A 14535-nucleotide genomic window follows, 5' to 3' on the forward strand; every position below is an offset into this window, starting at 1 on the left:
TCTATCGTGACAAAAACATTGAAATTAACAAAGTATTCTGTTAAACTATACAAAATATTCAATCAATTATTAAGTATATTCGTTTTGTTTAATCGTTAATTTGAACATTTTGTTACGACAGAGACTTAATTATAAAATAGTATAGTGACTTAACCGAAAAAAAATGTATAGAGCCTTAATTGAAAATTCAGTAAAACCATTAAAGATCGACATAATAATTAAACCTTATTATTAGGTGCATCTGTTTTTTTCATTTGATTTCACATCCAACGATTGCCAATTGTCATCTCATTAGCAAAATATGCACACATACTAATAAGAACGCGAGATATGATACGATACAAGATACGAGATACGAGATACGCTGACACACGAATTTTAAAATTTTATAAGACATGAAGACACATATATATATAAAATATAAAGTATTTTTTAGATAAATCATAATAATATTTTAATATTTTATTAATATTAAAACATAAATAATGATATATAAGTATCTTAAAACATGTTAAGAGATAATATTTTTTTATTTTTTTATTAAAATACGGTTGAATACAGTATCGAATAAATGTCGATAAGTATTATGTTTAAAATGTGTCTGATGCGTAGATACAACAATTGGGCGAAATGTTTGTACTTGATAGACAAAATTCTATATATAAGTGTGTCTCCAATTTTTTTGTTATTATTTTATTTTATTTTTACAACTTTGTCTATGTTATGTACAAATATGGATAAAGGAGGAAGCTTACATTATGCTCTCGAAAACTAATATAAAATTTTGTCAAATCTTTCTGAAGTTGCAACCTGCAAGGTAAATAAGTTAGGAAGAATTTTAAATGTATCCAGAACACCAATATTTCAATTATTTTAATCGTTGATCACAATTATAAAAAATATATATAATATATATTAATTAAAATTAATTATTAAAATTATTGAAATACCGAAATTTTCGCTATACTTGAAATTTTTCCAATAAGTTAATCTATGCTAAAACAGTAGAAATGTAAAATATCGTCTTAAGTTGTTTAAATATGTAGAAAAAAGTCTGACAGAATATTTATTTAAGAAGGTGGATCAAATAAAAATAGACAAATAACAAAGAATAGAAAAAATTCTAGACAGATCATATATAAGGTAGTTAAGAGAAATTTATCTGTGAACAAGCCATTTTATAAACTCCAATTTCAATCCTATTTCTACATTCCATATAGTAAAACAGCCTGAAAATATTGGTTTTACTGCATCACTAATTTCTGAAATTTGACAGACTAAGATGGTAAGTAACTCAAACACATGCATAGATAATTCATCAAAAATTTCTTACAATAATACAAAGTAATAGTTACTAGTAAGGTTAAAACACCATTATATTTCTTTCTGCACTCGCGAATAAATGGGATACAAATATTTGCCGATAAAATTTTAATCTCATTCAAAAAATAAAATAAGAACAACTGGAAAACTAATTAGTGCTCTTCAGCTACCTTCATTTTCCTTTTTAAGAGGATCTGAACTCACAACAGGAAGGTTTCTTCGGTACTGCTGAGATGTCAACCTCCTTTCCAACGGCGTTTTCCTCTTGCTCACAACGAATCTATTCACGCCTTTACGCATAGGCATTATCGAAGGAAAATCTTCATCTGGAATCTGACTGAGCTCAGAGATATCCTTGATCTGTGCAACACGACGGAACCACCTCTCTGCCTTTGCCTCCTCTGACATGTCCAAAGGATCTGGTTCCTTGACAGCTGACCCCTCCAAACTCTTTCCTGTCCACTGTGTTCTGTTATTCTGGTTTTCCAAACTGCCTGTCAAATTTGGCTCTTGATTGCTGTTCTTGTTCCCGAAATTCTCTTGATTGAAACTGGAATTTCCACTAGTTAATGCCCCAGAAATGGAACCAATATCATTTTTAGTCGAGTGCTGTCCAGAAGGTTCCAGACTACTGTTCTTCATGTTTTCATCTTGTCTTCTAATCTCTCTGACATTTTCTTTTCTTTCCCGGCCAAGTGTAGCATTATCTAACATCTCTGGAACCCCAGACATTGTTTCAGCATTGGTCAAACCTGGGGAATAGTTTGCACCTCGTAACTCAGCTCTAGCTCTAGCATCATCTGGCATCTTTGGAGGATTCTCTGCCGCTTCAGATATTGAAGATGATTCAGCATTCGAAGAAATATCTACTGAATCTACTCCATTTTCCGGTTGCTTGTCCTTTTTGGCAAAGTAATCTGGAGGGAAGGGAACAAAGGGGACAAAGTTGGTATTGTTGCCAGATTGTTCCATGGCCAATTGTCTCTTGTATGCAGGTGAAGTCAAAGATCGATCCTTTTTCTTGCTAACAACAAATCGGTTTTCTCCTGTGCGCATGGGCATTACTTCAGGGAAGTTCTCATCAGATACCCTGCTTGATGAATCTGAAATATCATGCAACTCAGCAACCTTTCTAAACCACCGCTCAGATTTTTCAGCTTGCTCTTTCTCCTTATCTATGATGCCATTTTGGTTTGTAGAATTATTAGAAAGTTGTGAATTGTTACCTGTACTAGTACCTGCATACTGAGCATCAGTTTCGCTCTTTTCTGTTGTCATGTTCTCAATTTTTTGGGCAGCCAGATCTGAAGACAATCGAGGATCATTTATCCTGGTTGATTCCACAGATTTAAAATCCTCAACCCCGGGAATGCCATTATTGTCCAAGTTTCTCCTGTATCGAGCGTCAGCCAATCTCCTCTCCAACGGAGTTTTCCTTGTGCTCACAACAAATCTATTTACTCCTTTCCTTAATGGCATTATCTCGGGAAAATCTTCATCCCCAATCAAGCTGTTAATATCCGCACTGCTATCTAGTTGAGAAACCTTACTAAACCAACGCCGTGCTTTCTCTTCATTAGCAGCTAGTCTGCTATCAATCTCTGAAGTATTAGTATTGTCTCCATTTCCATACCCCATATTTGACAGGGTATTGGCAGGACCCAAAGATATCTGTCCCGGTCGCTTGCAATCACACCTTAAGCAAGTCATATTCCTCCCATAATTATAGAAATCGCACCTTGAAAAACAAAATTTCATTAATTGGTTGTGTACATCAAAATTAGAGGGAACAAAAAATAGACGGGTACACATACTGAGGACATTCCCATTCTCCTCCTGTCAATTGTCTTTTTGGCCTTGCTTCCTCACACTCGCGGCATTTAACATTTCTTGCGAAATTCATGAAATTACACCTGCTCAATATTTGAAAGGGAGTGCACTGACTTATCAGAATACTCTTCACAATACTTGAGGAAACAAAATTAACCAATTGTAATTCAAAGTGAAAAGATAAACGATAATGTCCTGCCTACCTTGGGCAAATCCAATCACCCCTTTTCATTTCAATGTTTCGACCAGGAGGCATTGTCTGTCCATATCCACTAGATATTTGATTTTGCATCGAATCAGAAGAGTTGGGCCCAGGTGCACTGTAACTCAGCTTGTAAAGTTCACCAAACAGATTTCTCACTGATGATTCAACAATATCTCTGTTAGATAGATTATTGCTTTCAGATGTAACCAATGGGTTACTTGCATAACTAAGCATAAACTTCATTAGATCAACCGTTGTTGCTCTGTCAGTGTCCAATACCTATAAAGGGCATAACATGTGCAACTAGATCAATGGCTGCTAACTGCTTTAACACACATGACAATGTGAATTAACTGTTCTCACATCACATATTTTCGAATATTGGAATGAAATGGAAAAGATGCAACTATGCAGAACAGAAGTTTAGGATTTTGGGAAATCTCCATTTTTTCACTTTTCTTAGGAGTTAGAACACCAAAAGAGAAATATACTTGAGCAATCCTTATATGTCAACTTCCAACCACTCAAAAGCAAACTTCTTTCGATTGCTTTCTAGTTTCTAGTTCATTTGTGATTATAATTGATATACGTATTGCCCACAAATAAGTTAGAAAATCAAATAATTTCCTAACAATCTCCCACTTGGGCTATACATATATTATTTCTTGACATAATCACATCTTTATAAACTTTATGCACGCATCTAAATGCTATTTCTTTCATTACTTTAACAATCTGGTCCGTCTCATACATTAGATATGGAATTACCGCAGCTTTTATCACATTAAATGCCGTGACTAAACCACGCCAATCACCATCCTAATATACTTAACGACATAGACCAAATTTGGATGAGTAATATGGAAATTACATGACAAGTGATCTCATGCATGTCTATTTCCAGCTGGTCCAACTTTATTGAGATCAAACACAATACAAATATTGTAAAATAAACATTTCATATAACATGAAATAAACCATCAACTTAGTTCTGCAGAAAATAACCCAATATTAGTTCAAAAGAGGTGTTGTGAGTGATTAACTGGTTAAGCATGACTATTATATCCCAAAGAAAACTAGAATGCAGCAGCATTTAGGACAAAGCACATCTTATCATCCATTCAAGAAGGAAAACAAATTTAGCATGAAACTTTTTTGGTTTTTCTAGACAAACTTATGAAATAATCTCAAGGCATGAAATGAAAAAGCACCCCCAAATTTTTCCTATGAAGAAGTGGGAACTTAACAAGAGAAAGGTACGCATATATTAGGTTGCTAAAGCAACAAGAGTATCTAATTAACCCAACATTGAGAATAATGGATTGATATATAACTATTTCAATGTCACAAACTAGTCAACTTCGATATCCCTATCCATTCAAGAAAAGAAACAACGACAAAAAAAAAAATAATAATAACTGGGCACTTACGGCGGCATCATTGGTTGACACGAAAGCTTTCATCTTTGCGATGGATTCCTTTGCATCTCGGAACAGAAAGGGGACACCATTTTCAGCCACAACCCCGATGTCTCTCTTCGAAAGCAACCTACATAAATGCAAGCATACAGCCATTCAATTCAATTCATCACTTGTCAATAATCGGAGCAGATAGTTGGATTGGAAACGGAAGAAAAAACGAACCGCAAGAGGTTGGGTCTATCGGCGGCGAAGGCGTAGCAAGCGGCAGCCTCGGCAACGAATTGGCGCGACAACTCAGGGGGCGGCGCGAAGGTTCCGAGGTCAGGGGGCGGGCGGTGGAGGTACCCGGCGGAGGTGAGGTGGGAGAGGAAGCGGGACCACTCGGGCCATGGGTGTGAAACTGAGGAAGGAAAGGTGTCGGAAGAAGGAGAGAAAGCTGCTACGGTTTGAAAGCGTTGCTGCTGCTGGTGCTGCTGTTGTGGTTGTGGATGGTGATGGTGCTGGGAGGGTTTGAGTTTCAGAGGAGAGGGTGCAAAAGTTGAAAAGGGAGTGGAGAGGCGGCGGAAGTTTGCGGAGAGGAGGAGGAGGTGGCGGCGGTGGCGGAGGAGAGGGGAGGGAGCTGTGGTGAGGAGAGAGAGGAACCGTGGGGCGGCCCCAACCATGTTTTTTGCGAGTGTGTGTATCCTTGCTTTTCTTCACCCCAATGCAAATAAATAAGTCAGTCACTGCACTTAACTCAGGCACTGAGCTCAATTCTTTTAGTCCCACTCAGTCATTGGCTTTCTTTTTTAAATAATTTTTTTTATTTACCTATTTAAATCGGAATATAGAAAATGTTATGGTGCGTTAGTTTGTATTTTTATTTTTTAAAAGAAAAAATAAAAACAAAAGATGAAAGAAAATTTTTATTATTTTTATTTTTTTTATAAAATTCAAAAAATAAAATATACAAAAAATAAAAATAAAAAATACAAATACAAATCAAATACGTACTTATCCATTTATATATTTATTCTTTAGTTTCATTTTCACCATTAAAGACAACAAAAATTATATTTATATTACTTTTAGTATTAGCAAAATTAAAAAAGATTTAATTTTTCATTTTTGCGTATTACTAACAAAAATAAATCATTTTTTTCACATTTTCTCGATCACTGCAAACAAAAATGGTTAAAAAGAAGAGAGAGAATCTTTTTTTTTTCTATTCTAAATTTATTTTCACACTTTTTTTTGGTAAATTTTACTATAATAATTGAGAAAATATGAAAAAAAAATTAATGTATTTGACTATCAATATATATAAAAATAAAAAATTAGATCTTTTTATTTTTAATGTCACAGTCATAAAAAAAACTATGTGATTTTTATAGTATTTGACTGAAAAATAAAACTAAATGCACAAATTGATAAATTTATGTATCATAATTTAAATTGATAAATAAATAATTTTTTATTAAAATAAAAAAATTTTAATTTCATTTGTGTCAGTATATTCTTTTTATTTAATAATAACATTAAATTTTAAAGTGTTTGAATATAATTGAAAAAAAATTATTTGCTAAAAAAAATCACCAAATCTTTGTTTTTAAAAGGAATAAAAAACAAAAAGAGTTTAAAATATTTCAAAACATATAAATAAATAAAGAATATATGTGAAGTGATATTAGAAAAAATAAGAGTGGTATTATTATTTTTCATTAAGGTTAAAAATTTTATATTCCGTATAAATATGTATAAATATGAAGTATGATACTTTATCATTTAATTATTTTTTTATGATTAGATTTAAATTTCTAATATAATTCATAACATTATTTTTAAAAAGTATTGTTTCTATTAGGATTTAACAATGAAAGACCCAAAACTTCTTATGATTTACTATTTTTTTTTGTACATTGATTTACTATTTTATATCCATATTATACCGCGAAGAGCTTTCCAAGTAGAAAGGCCCATAAAAGTTCAAAAAACGTCTTAGTCGACTTAGGTATAAACTGTTCTGGTTGCTCAGTCCACACAAATCAAGTCTTATCTTAAAGCAACTGATTTGTATCTCACTAATTTAGAAAACACGTTAGAAGTTTCCTACCAACAAGAGAATCTTGCGTACCAAGTGACCTAATCTTCTCATATAGATAATTATCACACGATTTACTATAAAAGACATTTCTTTACTCAATCATCAACTTTTGATTCACCTATAAATACTTAGATAAGTCCTAAAACTAAGTTCCTCACACCTGATCATACCATTAGCCTTTGATTCACCTATAAATATCTATAGATAAGGTCTAAAACTAAGTTACATACACCATACTCATACATCTACCGACTATAGACCCTTAACTGTCGGTTAGTGCCAAAAAAAAAAGGTACAAGTACTTCCCACTCCATGTATAAGGTTATACTTTAGAAAAATTATCTGGTGTACCAGTCAAAAATAGCAAAACACGCTATTTTTGGTACAAATAAGTAGGTTGGGTTAAATTTGTCATGTAGCGATAAAAAAAATGGGAAAAAAAAACCTTATACATCTATTAACGGAGATTTTCAATGGATGTGCTATGGTTGTTCCCGCTCCCTTTGACTCTTCTTTAACAACCTTCACCTCTTGATAAACTTTTTCGATTTCCATCTCTTATTCACCGACTTCTTCCAAATCATCTTCATTGCTCAAAATATGTTTCGGAGGTTGTGCACGACCCTCCTCAACTTCAATTTCAAATACAATGGAAGAAGACTCAACAAGACCACCAATGTCACTAATTGGTGTGAAAGTGTCATCAATAATGAAGCTTTTTCCTTGCTCAACTTATCCTAACTCTTCGACCACTCCTTTCAATTTATTGATCTTAACCTCCTTCACTTGTTGCAAGTCATGCTTCAACTTCACTTCTTTTTCTTGAGGTTCCAAGCTTTCTTCCACTCCACATTCTTCAATCGAAGTTGATTCTTCGCATTCAACTATGGATGTGCTAGGATTGTTGCAAGAGTGTATTAAAGCCAAACGGGTTAAAATTTCGGTTAAGGTAGTCATGATATTTTTTGTCTCTTTTGGTATTCTTCTTGTCTTAAAAAACAATTGGAGTGCTTCTTCTGTTGAGAGTTGTGGAGAAAAAGATGGCTCATCATTTAGGAGGGGATTTACATATATGGAAGGTGGTTCATGATGGTGAGAATGTTGAGGTGGTGTGTATGGAGGTAATGATTCAAGAGGTTCATGAGAGTATTAATGTTGGATGGTGGTGGTTCTAAGTATGATTCATATGGTTGTTCTTAAAGCACATAAGGTTAGTGATATGGTGGTGGATATGGATTAGGATCATATGAAGGTGTTTGGTGGTACGATGGGACTTGTGAGTATGGTGGTTGAGGACAATGTTGAGGAGGTGGTTGATAAGCATATGGTGCTTGAGGTTTATAACCATAACGAGGGCCACCATATCCATTGGATTGGTATGTATTATCGGGTGGATTGTGACCATAGTAGACCGGAGAAGGATGTTGCCATGAACGTTGTCCATGAGAACGTGGTTCCTCCTGTGATTGATTTTCCGATCCATAATGCGAACTATCATTGAAGTTTCCATTTCCTACAACATAATTACAACCAAATGCAAAGTCAAAAGGGTAAGAATTAATAGAGAAAAGAGAAAATAAAAATAGAAGCTATCACGAAACAAAGAAAAACACACTCCCAACTACTAACAAAAACAAGCAAACAAACAAAAAGCAAGCTATTCACAATATTAACATATTCACAATAACCAATAACAAGCACACTTTGCAAATCTCCGTCAACGGCGCCAAAAATTTGACCGTGGGTTGGTTCAGAATTTCTCTAAAAAAGATCTCGTCGCAAGTATAATTCCAAACCAACAAATGACTCGTGTCAGACTTTAAAAGATTGTAATAATATAAATCAATAAAAACCGGGAGTTTTAAATCTTGGGTTTTCTCTCAAAGGAATTGCAGTAAGATGTGTGTATTGGTTATGAGAATAAATGATTTTTAAAAGCAATTGATAAAAAATTAAATTGAAAGAAAACAAAGAACAAACAAAGAATTTAATTATTAAAAGGTATCTGGCAAGGATTGAGAGTCAAGAAATTCCTATCCAAGTCATTAACTACAAATATGGTAATTAAGAAGAGTTAATCCAATTTCGTCATTCCCAAACATCAGAAAAAAGTCAAATAGGCATACTTGATCTTAATCCACAAGTCATTGCCAACTCACTAATTAGACTTAGTGAAAGACTAGTGTTAGTGGAAATAAAATCAACTAGCAACCCTAAAATACTAATCAATATTGGACATCAATGACTCAAGGTCACCTAAGTCTTCAATTCCAAGTCAAGAACACAAAAATCTACTCTAAAATTAAGGAAGGCATTTTATCAAACACTTGGAATGCATAAAAGGAAAAGCATGATAAATTACACGAAAGGGTTAAGTACGATTTTGGTCCCTAAGGTAGGGGCAGAAAAAATTTATTTCATCCTTAACCTTTTTTTCACTACAAAATGGTCTCGAAGATTTAACTAAGTTTTAAAATCGTCTTTTTTACTAAATTTTTTATTTTTATTCCAAAAATACCCTTAACTAAAAAAAATAAAAAAGAAAAAAAGAAAAAAAAAGAAACACGGGTTAAGAAAAGGGGGAGGGTATCAGCTGGAGGGGGTTGGGTTTTGGTTCAGGGAGAAGAGAGGCAATGGAAGGGAAGGGAAGGGCCACCGCCGCTGCTCCTCACCGCCACAGCTCCTTGTTGTTCAGTCCCCGCCGCTGGATCTCACCGTGAGGGTGGACGTCGCTGCTCCTCGCCCTCGCCGACATCATCGCCTCGACCTCGCTGTCATCGTCGCCTCGCCATCGCCCTCGTCTCGCTGCACCTCCTCCTCGCTGTCGCACCTCGTCTCGCCGCACTTCTTCTTCACCGTCGCACCTCGTCTCGTTGTTTGTTTTGGTAATTATATTTATGGATTTTTAGTTTTTGTAATTGAAGATGAATTTGGAAATTTTTTATTATTGTAATTGTATATGATTTCTGTTAATCAACGAGGAAGAATTTTAGTTTTAAATTTTTTTGATGATTCTGAGTTTTGATTGTTCTAGTTTTCTGAGTTCTAATTTTATGAGTTCTGGGTGGGGGTGGGAGTGGTGGGTTTTGAGTTTTTTTGTTCTTATTATGATTCCATTATCATTCTTCTTCTTCTTCTTCTTCTTCTTCTTATGATTCTATTATTGTTCTTCTAATGATGGTGATGACCATGATGATAATGGTGGTGGTAGTGGGTTTTGGTTTAGCTTAAGTTTCTGTTCTGCTTCTGGTTGATTTTGGTTGATTTTGGAGAAGTTCTGATGATGATGATGATGACCATGATGATAATGGTGGTGGTGGTGGTGGGTTCTGGTTTAGCTTGGACTTCTGTTCTGTTTCTAGTTGACGTTGGTTGATTTTGGGGAAGAAGGGGGAAGGGTATTTTTGTTTGAAGGATGATTTTAAAACTTAGTTAAACCTTTGGGACCATTTTGTAGCCAAAAAAGGCTAGGAACGAAATAAATTTTCAGCCTCTACGTTAGGAACCAAAATCATACTTAACTCTTACAAGAAATAATAAAATCTATAACAACCAAAACAAGAAAGCACTAATAACAACTAAAAGGAAAATCAATAAATATAAAAACATCAAATTACATTAAAGAAAAATTAAAATCAACAAATGTTCATAAACTAAAATTAAGAAAATAAAGAAATTAACAAGTGAAACTAAACAAACAAAGATGCTAGAAGTCTAGAACATAAAAATATAAAGGAAACTACACTAAAACAAGAATTAAAACCTGAATCTAAGAAAAAGATAGACTAAAAACCCTAAATTCTAGAATCTTCTCTCTCTAGAATTGATCTAAAACATGATTCTATCCTACTCTAAGACTACTCTTTTTCTTGGTTGATTTCCTTTGAGTCTTGCCTTCAAATGCTTCAGAAATGAGTTGCATTGGGCTAAAATTGGGCTAGAAATCGCGAGTCACGTGCCATTTTAAGTGAGGCATGAGATTGGGGTCATGTGTATGCATGAATTGTGAATGATACATACGCATGACCCATGTGATGCATACGCATGACCTATGCATATTCACAACTATGAAAATCTCCGATCTTCACTTCTTAATGAATTCTCCACTTTTGCATGCTTTTTCTCCAATTCTTCAAGTCAGTGTTGTCTTGTAAACCTTCAATCACTTAAACAAATACATCAAGACATCGAATGGGATAAACATGAATTAAATTTAGCAATTTTCAAGCATGAAATGCATGTTTCCATCATTAAGCACAATTAGGAGAAAATCATAAAAACATGCAATTTTAATGAATAAATGCAAGATAAGTTGATAAATTTCACTCCTTTTAACCCAAAGTTCATCATAAAATATAAATTTATTAGTTTTTCACTCACAGGGCTTTGCTTAAGCAAACACATTATTTTGTTTTATTGAGGTATTAATTCGGTTCAGAGATAACTTTGTTAAACAATTAGTGCCAACATTGTTCTGAAAATCGGTTCTACAATTACAAGTAAGACAAAAATGTTATTCTATATTTTCATTGTTTTTCTTTTAGTTTAAGTTTGGAAATATTGATACATACCACAAAGGGATTAGATCTTGGAAATAATGGGGTAGTCTAAGACCAGACTGTAGACCTCACTAATCTTAATTATTTTAGTTAGCTATTAATTGTTTTGTTTCAAGATTTCAATATAACGAGGACATTGTCTATTGCTTTCTTGTATTAACAGATAGTGTTGCTCACTCCTATTTCATATTTTTAGTGATTTTGATAATCAAGTGTGTGACAGGATTAATTGAGGAGTGGTTAGCTATTAAATAATTTGTATTTAGACTACTTCATACTAAACCTATTTATATTACTAATTTTTTTAATATTGTTCTAATTTTTTACTACTCTCATAGGTACAATAGCCTATTTAACAATAGCATATAGAAGTAGAAGATCTACAAGTGGCTCCTACGGCAGCGGTAGTTCTAATATAATGGTCGAATGTTTTTGCGAGTGTGGTTTGAGAGCTCCGTTACAAGTCTCAAATAGTATTGCCAACCCGGATATAGAGTATTATGCATGTCCTGTAAAACGATGTGGATGGTTTAGATGGACAAGTCCGTCTAATCAATGTCCAAGTATTCAACATTCTGAAAAGTTGCCAAATATCACTCTCGTGATGTTAGTTCTAATTTGAAGTTGAACAAATGAGTTGGAAAACTAGAGAATGAAATTATATTTCTGAAATTATTTACGTGTTTTCATGTTTTTGATTTTGTAGTTTGTATTCTTCTAATTATAGTCTTGTTTTTAAAATTTTAGTATGAATTTTGGATTGTAATAGGCATATGTACATATTGTAGAAACTAGTTTGCTGCAATGAAATGAGTTTGTTTCTGGTCTATTAAGGTTATGTTGAATAATTCTATGTTGATACCAACCACATTGCTAATAGAAAGTAGATACATAAAACCTTATTGCTAGAAATTTCTTCTTACACTATAAAATTATAGAAAGCAGCCGACCTTCACAAAACATTCACAAGAAATATTAAACATTATTTTTAGATATAAAGTAATACCATAATATTGTATGTAGCATTAATTCACCCATTCAATTTCACCGAAAGATAAGTAATATCGTTTTTACTATCTAATTAATACCAAAACATTGTTAGTCCTAAATCATTCTAACCAAGTTCCAAAATAATATACTAAACCACATAACAAGTTTCATAAATATATCACAATTTCATATAATAAGCACTCATCCTAAAAGATAATGGATCGCACAAGACTACTCTTCTAAAAATTGTCAAGCCCCAAAAGCGAGCACATAGATGCAGATTTTTGGAAAACTTCAATACGACATGCACCACCGTATCCTCACAGAACCCAAGCTGTTCAAGCTTCTCACCGAGCTTAAACTTTCCGTTCACACTGACGAGAGCATTAGCAAGTACTTGGGCATTCTTTGCTTGGGCAATGCTGGATTGCTGGATATGCTTAGCCATCCTCTCTAAAACATCAGTTTGCTTCCTCTTCCTACCAAAATGCCTTGTGCTACTGGTGTGGAAATTATAACCCACAAACTAATCAGCAAGTGCACTGGGTCGTAGCAAGTAGTACCTCAGATGAATGAAGGTCGATCCCACGAGGATTGACGGACTAAGCAACAATGGTTGATAAATTTACTTAGTCAGGCAAACAGAAAATGATGTTTGGGAGTTCAATTGCATTAATCAGTAAATTCAGTAAATCAGAAAGTAAGCAGTAAACAAGTTGTAAAATATATATGGAGAAACAGTTAAGAATTTAGAGATGTCTATTTTTCGGATTGACTTTTCTTACTAACTATTTTAATCATGCAAGATTTAATTCATGGAAAACTATATGTGACTAAACCCTAATTCCTTAGACCTTTTTAGTCTCCTAAAATTTATGAACCGCTAATTCCTTGGTCACTTAATTCCAATTAGAGGGTGAAGTTCAATTCTAGTTATATGCCACAGAAATCCTAATTACCCAAATATAAGAGGATTATATGTCACGTATCCCGTTAAGTCCAGATAATAGAGATTTATGAGAATATGTTTTCAAGCTGTTGTTCAAGTAAAGAGCTTTCCCAAGTTATACAAGAATGCAATTAGAACAAGGGTCATACTTCTGTTCCACCCAAATTCATAAAATAAAGAACGAAAATAATTCTTGAATTATAAATCAGTACATGAATTAAAATAGAAAAGTAATAGTATCAATCCATACAATAGACAGAGCTCCTAACTTTAACAGTGGAGGTTTAGTTGCTCATGGTTCAGAGACAAAACTAGGATTTGTAAAAACTGTAAATTGCAGAATGAGATTGAAGAGAAGAGAAGAGCCCGAAGGGCTGATTCTTTTCCCTTTTATATCTAATCCTAATTAATGTAAAATATATTTCCTAAACTAAATAACATATTTTCCTAATTATAAATAAAATAAAAATTTAATAAGAAATTAATTAAATTCTGCGTGCAGCCTATGGACGTACATGGGGACCACTTAATTCATAAAGGTCCATGCTGAACTTGGAAATTCTCAAGTTCAGCGTGGAGGAGGCAGTATGTCTCTTTTGGCGTTCCTTGAGTCCATGCTGACCTTGGATTAACCCAAGTTCAGCATGGAGTGATGCATGATTCTTCCCTTGGAGTCCTCAAAGCTGGCGCTTGGTGCACGAAATTGCAATCACACTTTTGCAACTCCGCACAACTAACCAGCAAGTGCACTGGGTCGTCCAAGTAATACCTTACGTGAGTAAAGGTCGATCCCACGGAGATTGTCGGCTTGAAGCAAGCTATGGTTATCTTATAAATCTTAGTCAGGATATCAATAATTATCAGGGTTGATTGTGAGAAGTAAAAGAACATGAAATAAGTACCTGTTTTGCAGTAATGGGGAACAGGTTGAGGTTTTGGAGATGCTCCATCTTCTGAATCTCTGCTTTCCTACTGTCTTCTTCTTCAAGCACGCAGGGCTCCTTCCATGGCAAGCTGTATGTAGGGTTTCACCGTTGTCAATGGCTACCTCCCATCCTCTCAGTGAAAATGTTCAACGCACCCTGTCACGGCATGGCTATTCATCTGTCGGTTCTCAATCGGGTTGGAATAGAATCCAGTGATTCTTTTGCGTCTGTCACTAACGCCCAGCCCTC

General features: G+C 34.1%; 1 protein-coding gene across 2 annotated transcripts; it reads right to left on the reverse strand.

The window, feature by feature from the left end:
• Positions 1-1314: 1314 nt before the first annotated feature.
• On the reverse strand, positions 1315-5488 carry LOC107494305 (zinc finger protein VAR3, chloroplastic). Of its 2 annotated transcripts, XM_016115364.3 has the most exons (6): positions 5002-5488; positions 4789-4906; positions 3357-3637; positions 3138-3236; positions 2550-3061; positions 1315-2426 (listed from the first exon to the last, which is right to left on the reverse strand). In XM_016115364.3, exons 1-6 carry the CDS (start codon positions 5439-5441, stop codon positions 1486-1488), a joined length of 2391 nt encoding a protein of 796 aa, XP_015970850.1. In that variant the 5' UTR covers positions 5442-5488; the 3' UTR covers positions 1315-1485. The 2 variants fall into 2 exon arrangements, with proteins under 2 accessions (XP_015970850.1, XP_015970849.1); XM_016115363.3 differs by having other exon boundaries at positions 1315-3061; positions 5002-5487.
• Positions 5489-14535: the final 9047 nt, after the last annotated feature.

Source organism: Arachis duranensis, chromosome 6 (assembly GCF_000817695.3).
Source record: "Arachis duranensis cultivar V14167 chromosome 6, aradu.V14167.gnm2.J7QH, whole genome shotgun sequence".
In the NCBI taxonomy this organism is placed as follows: domain Eukaryota; kingdom Viridiplantae; phylum Streptophyta; class Magnoliopsida; order Fabales; family Fabaceae; genus Arachis; species Arachis duranensis.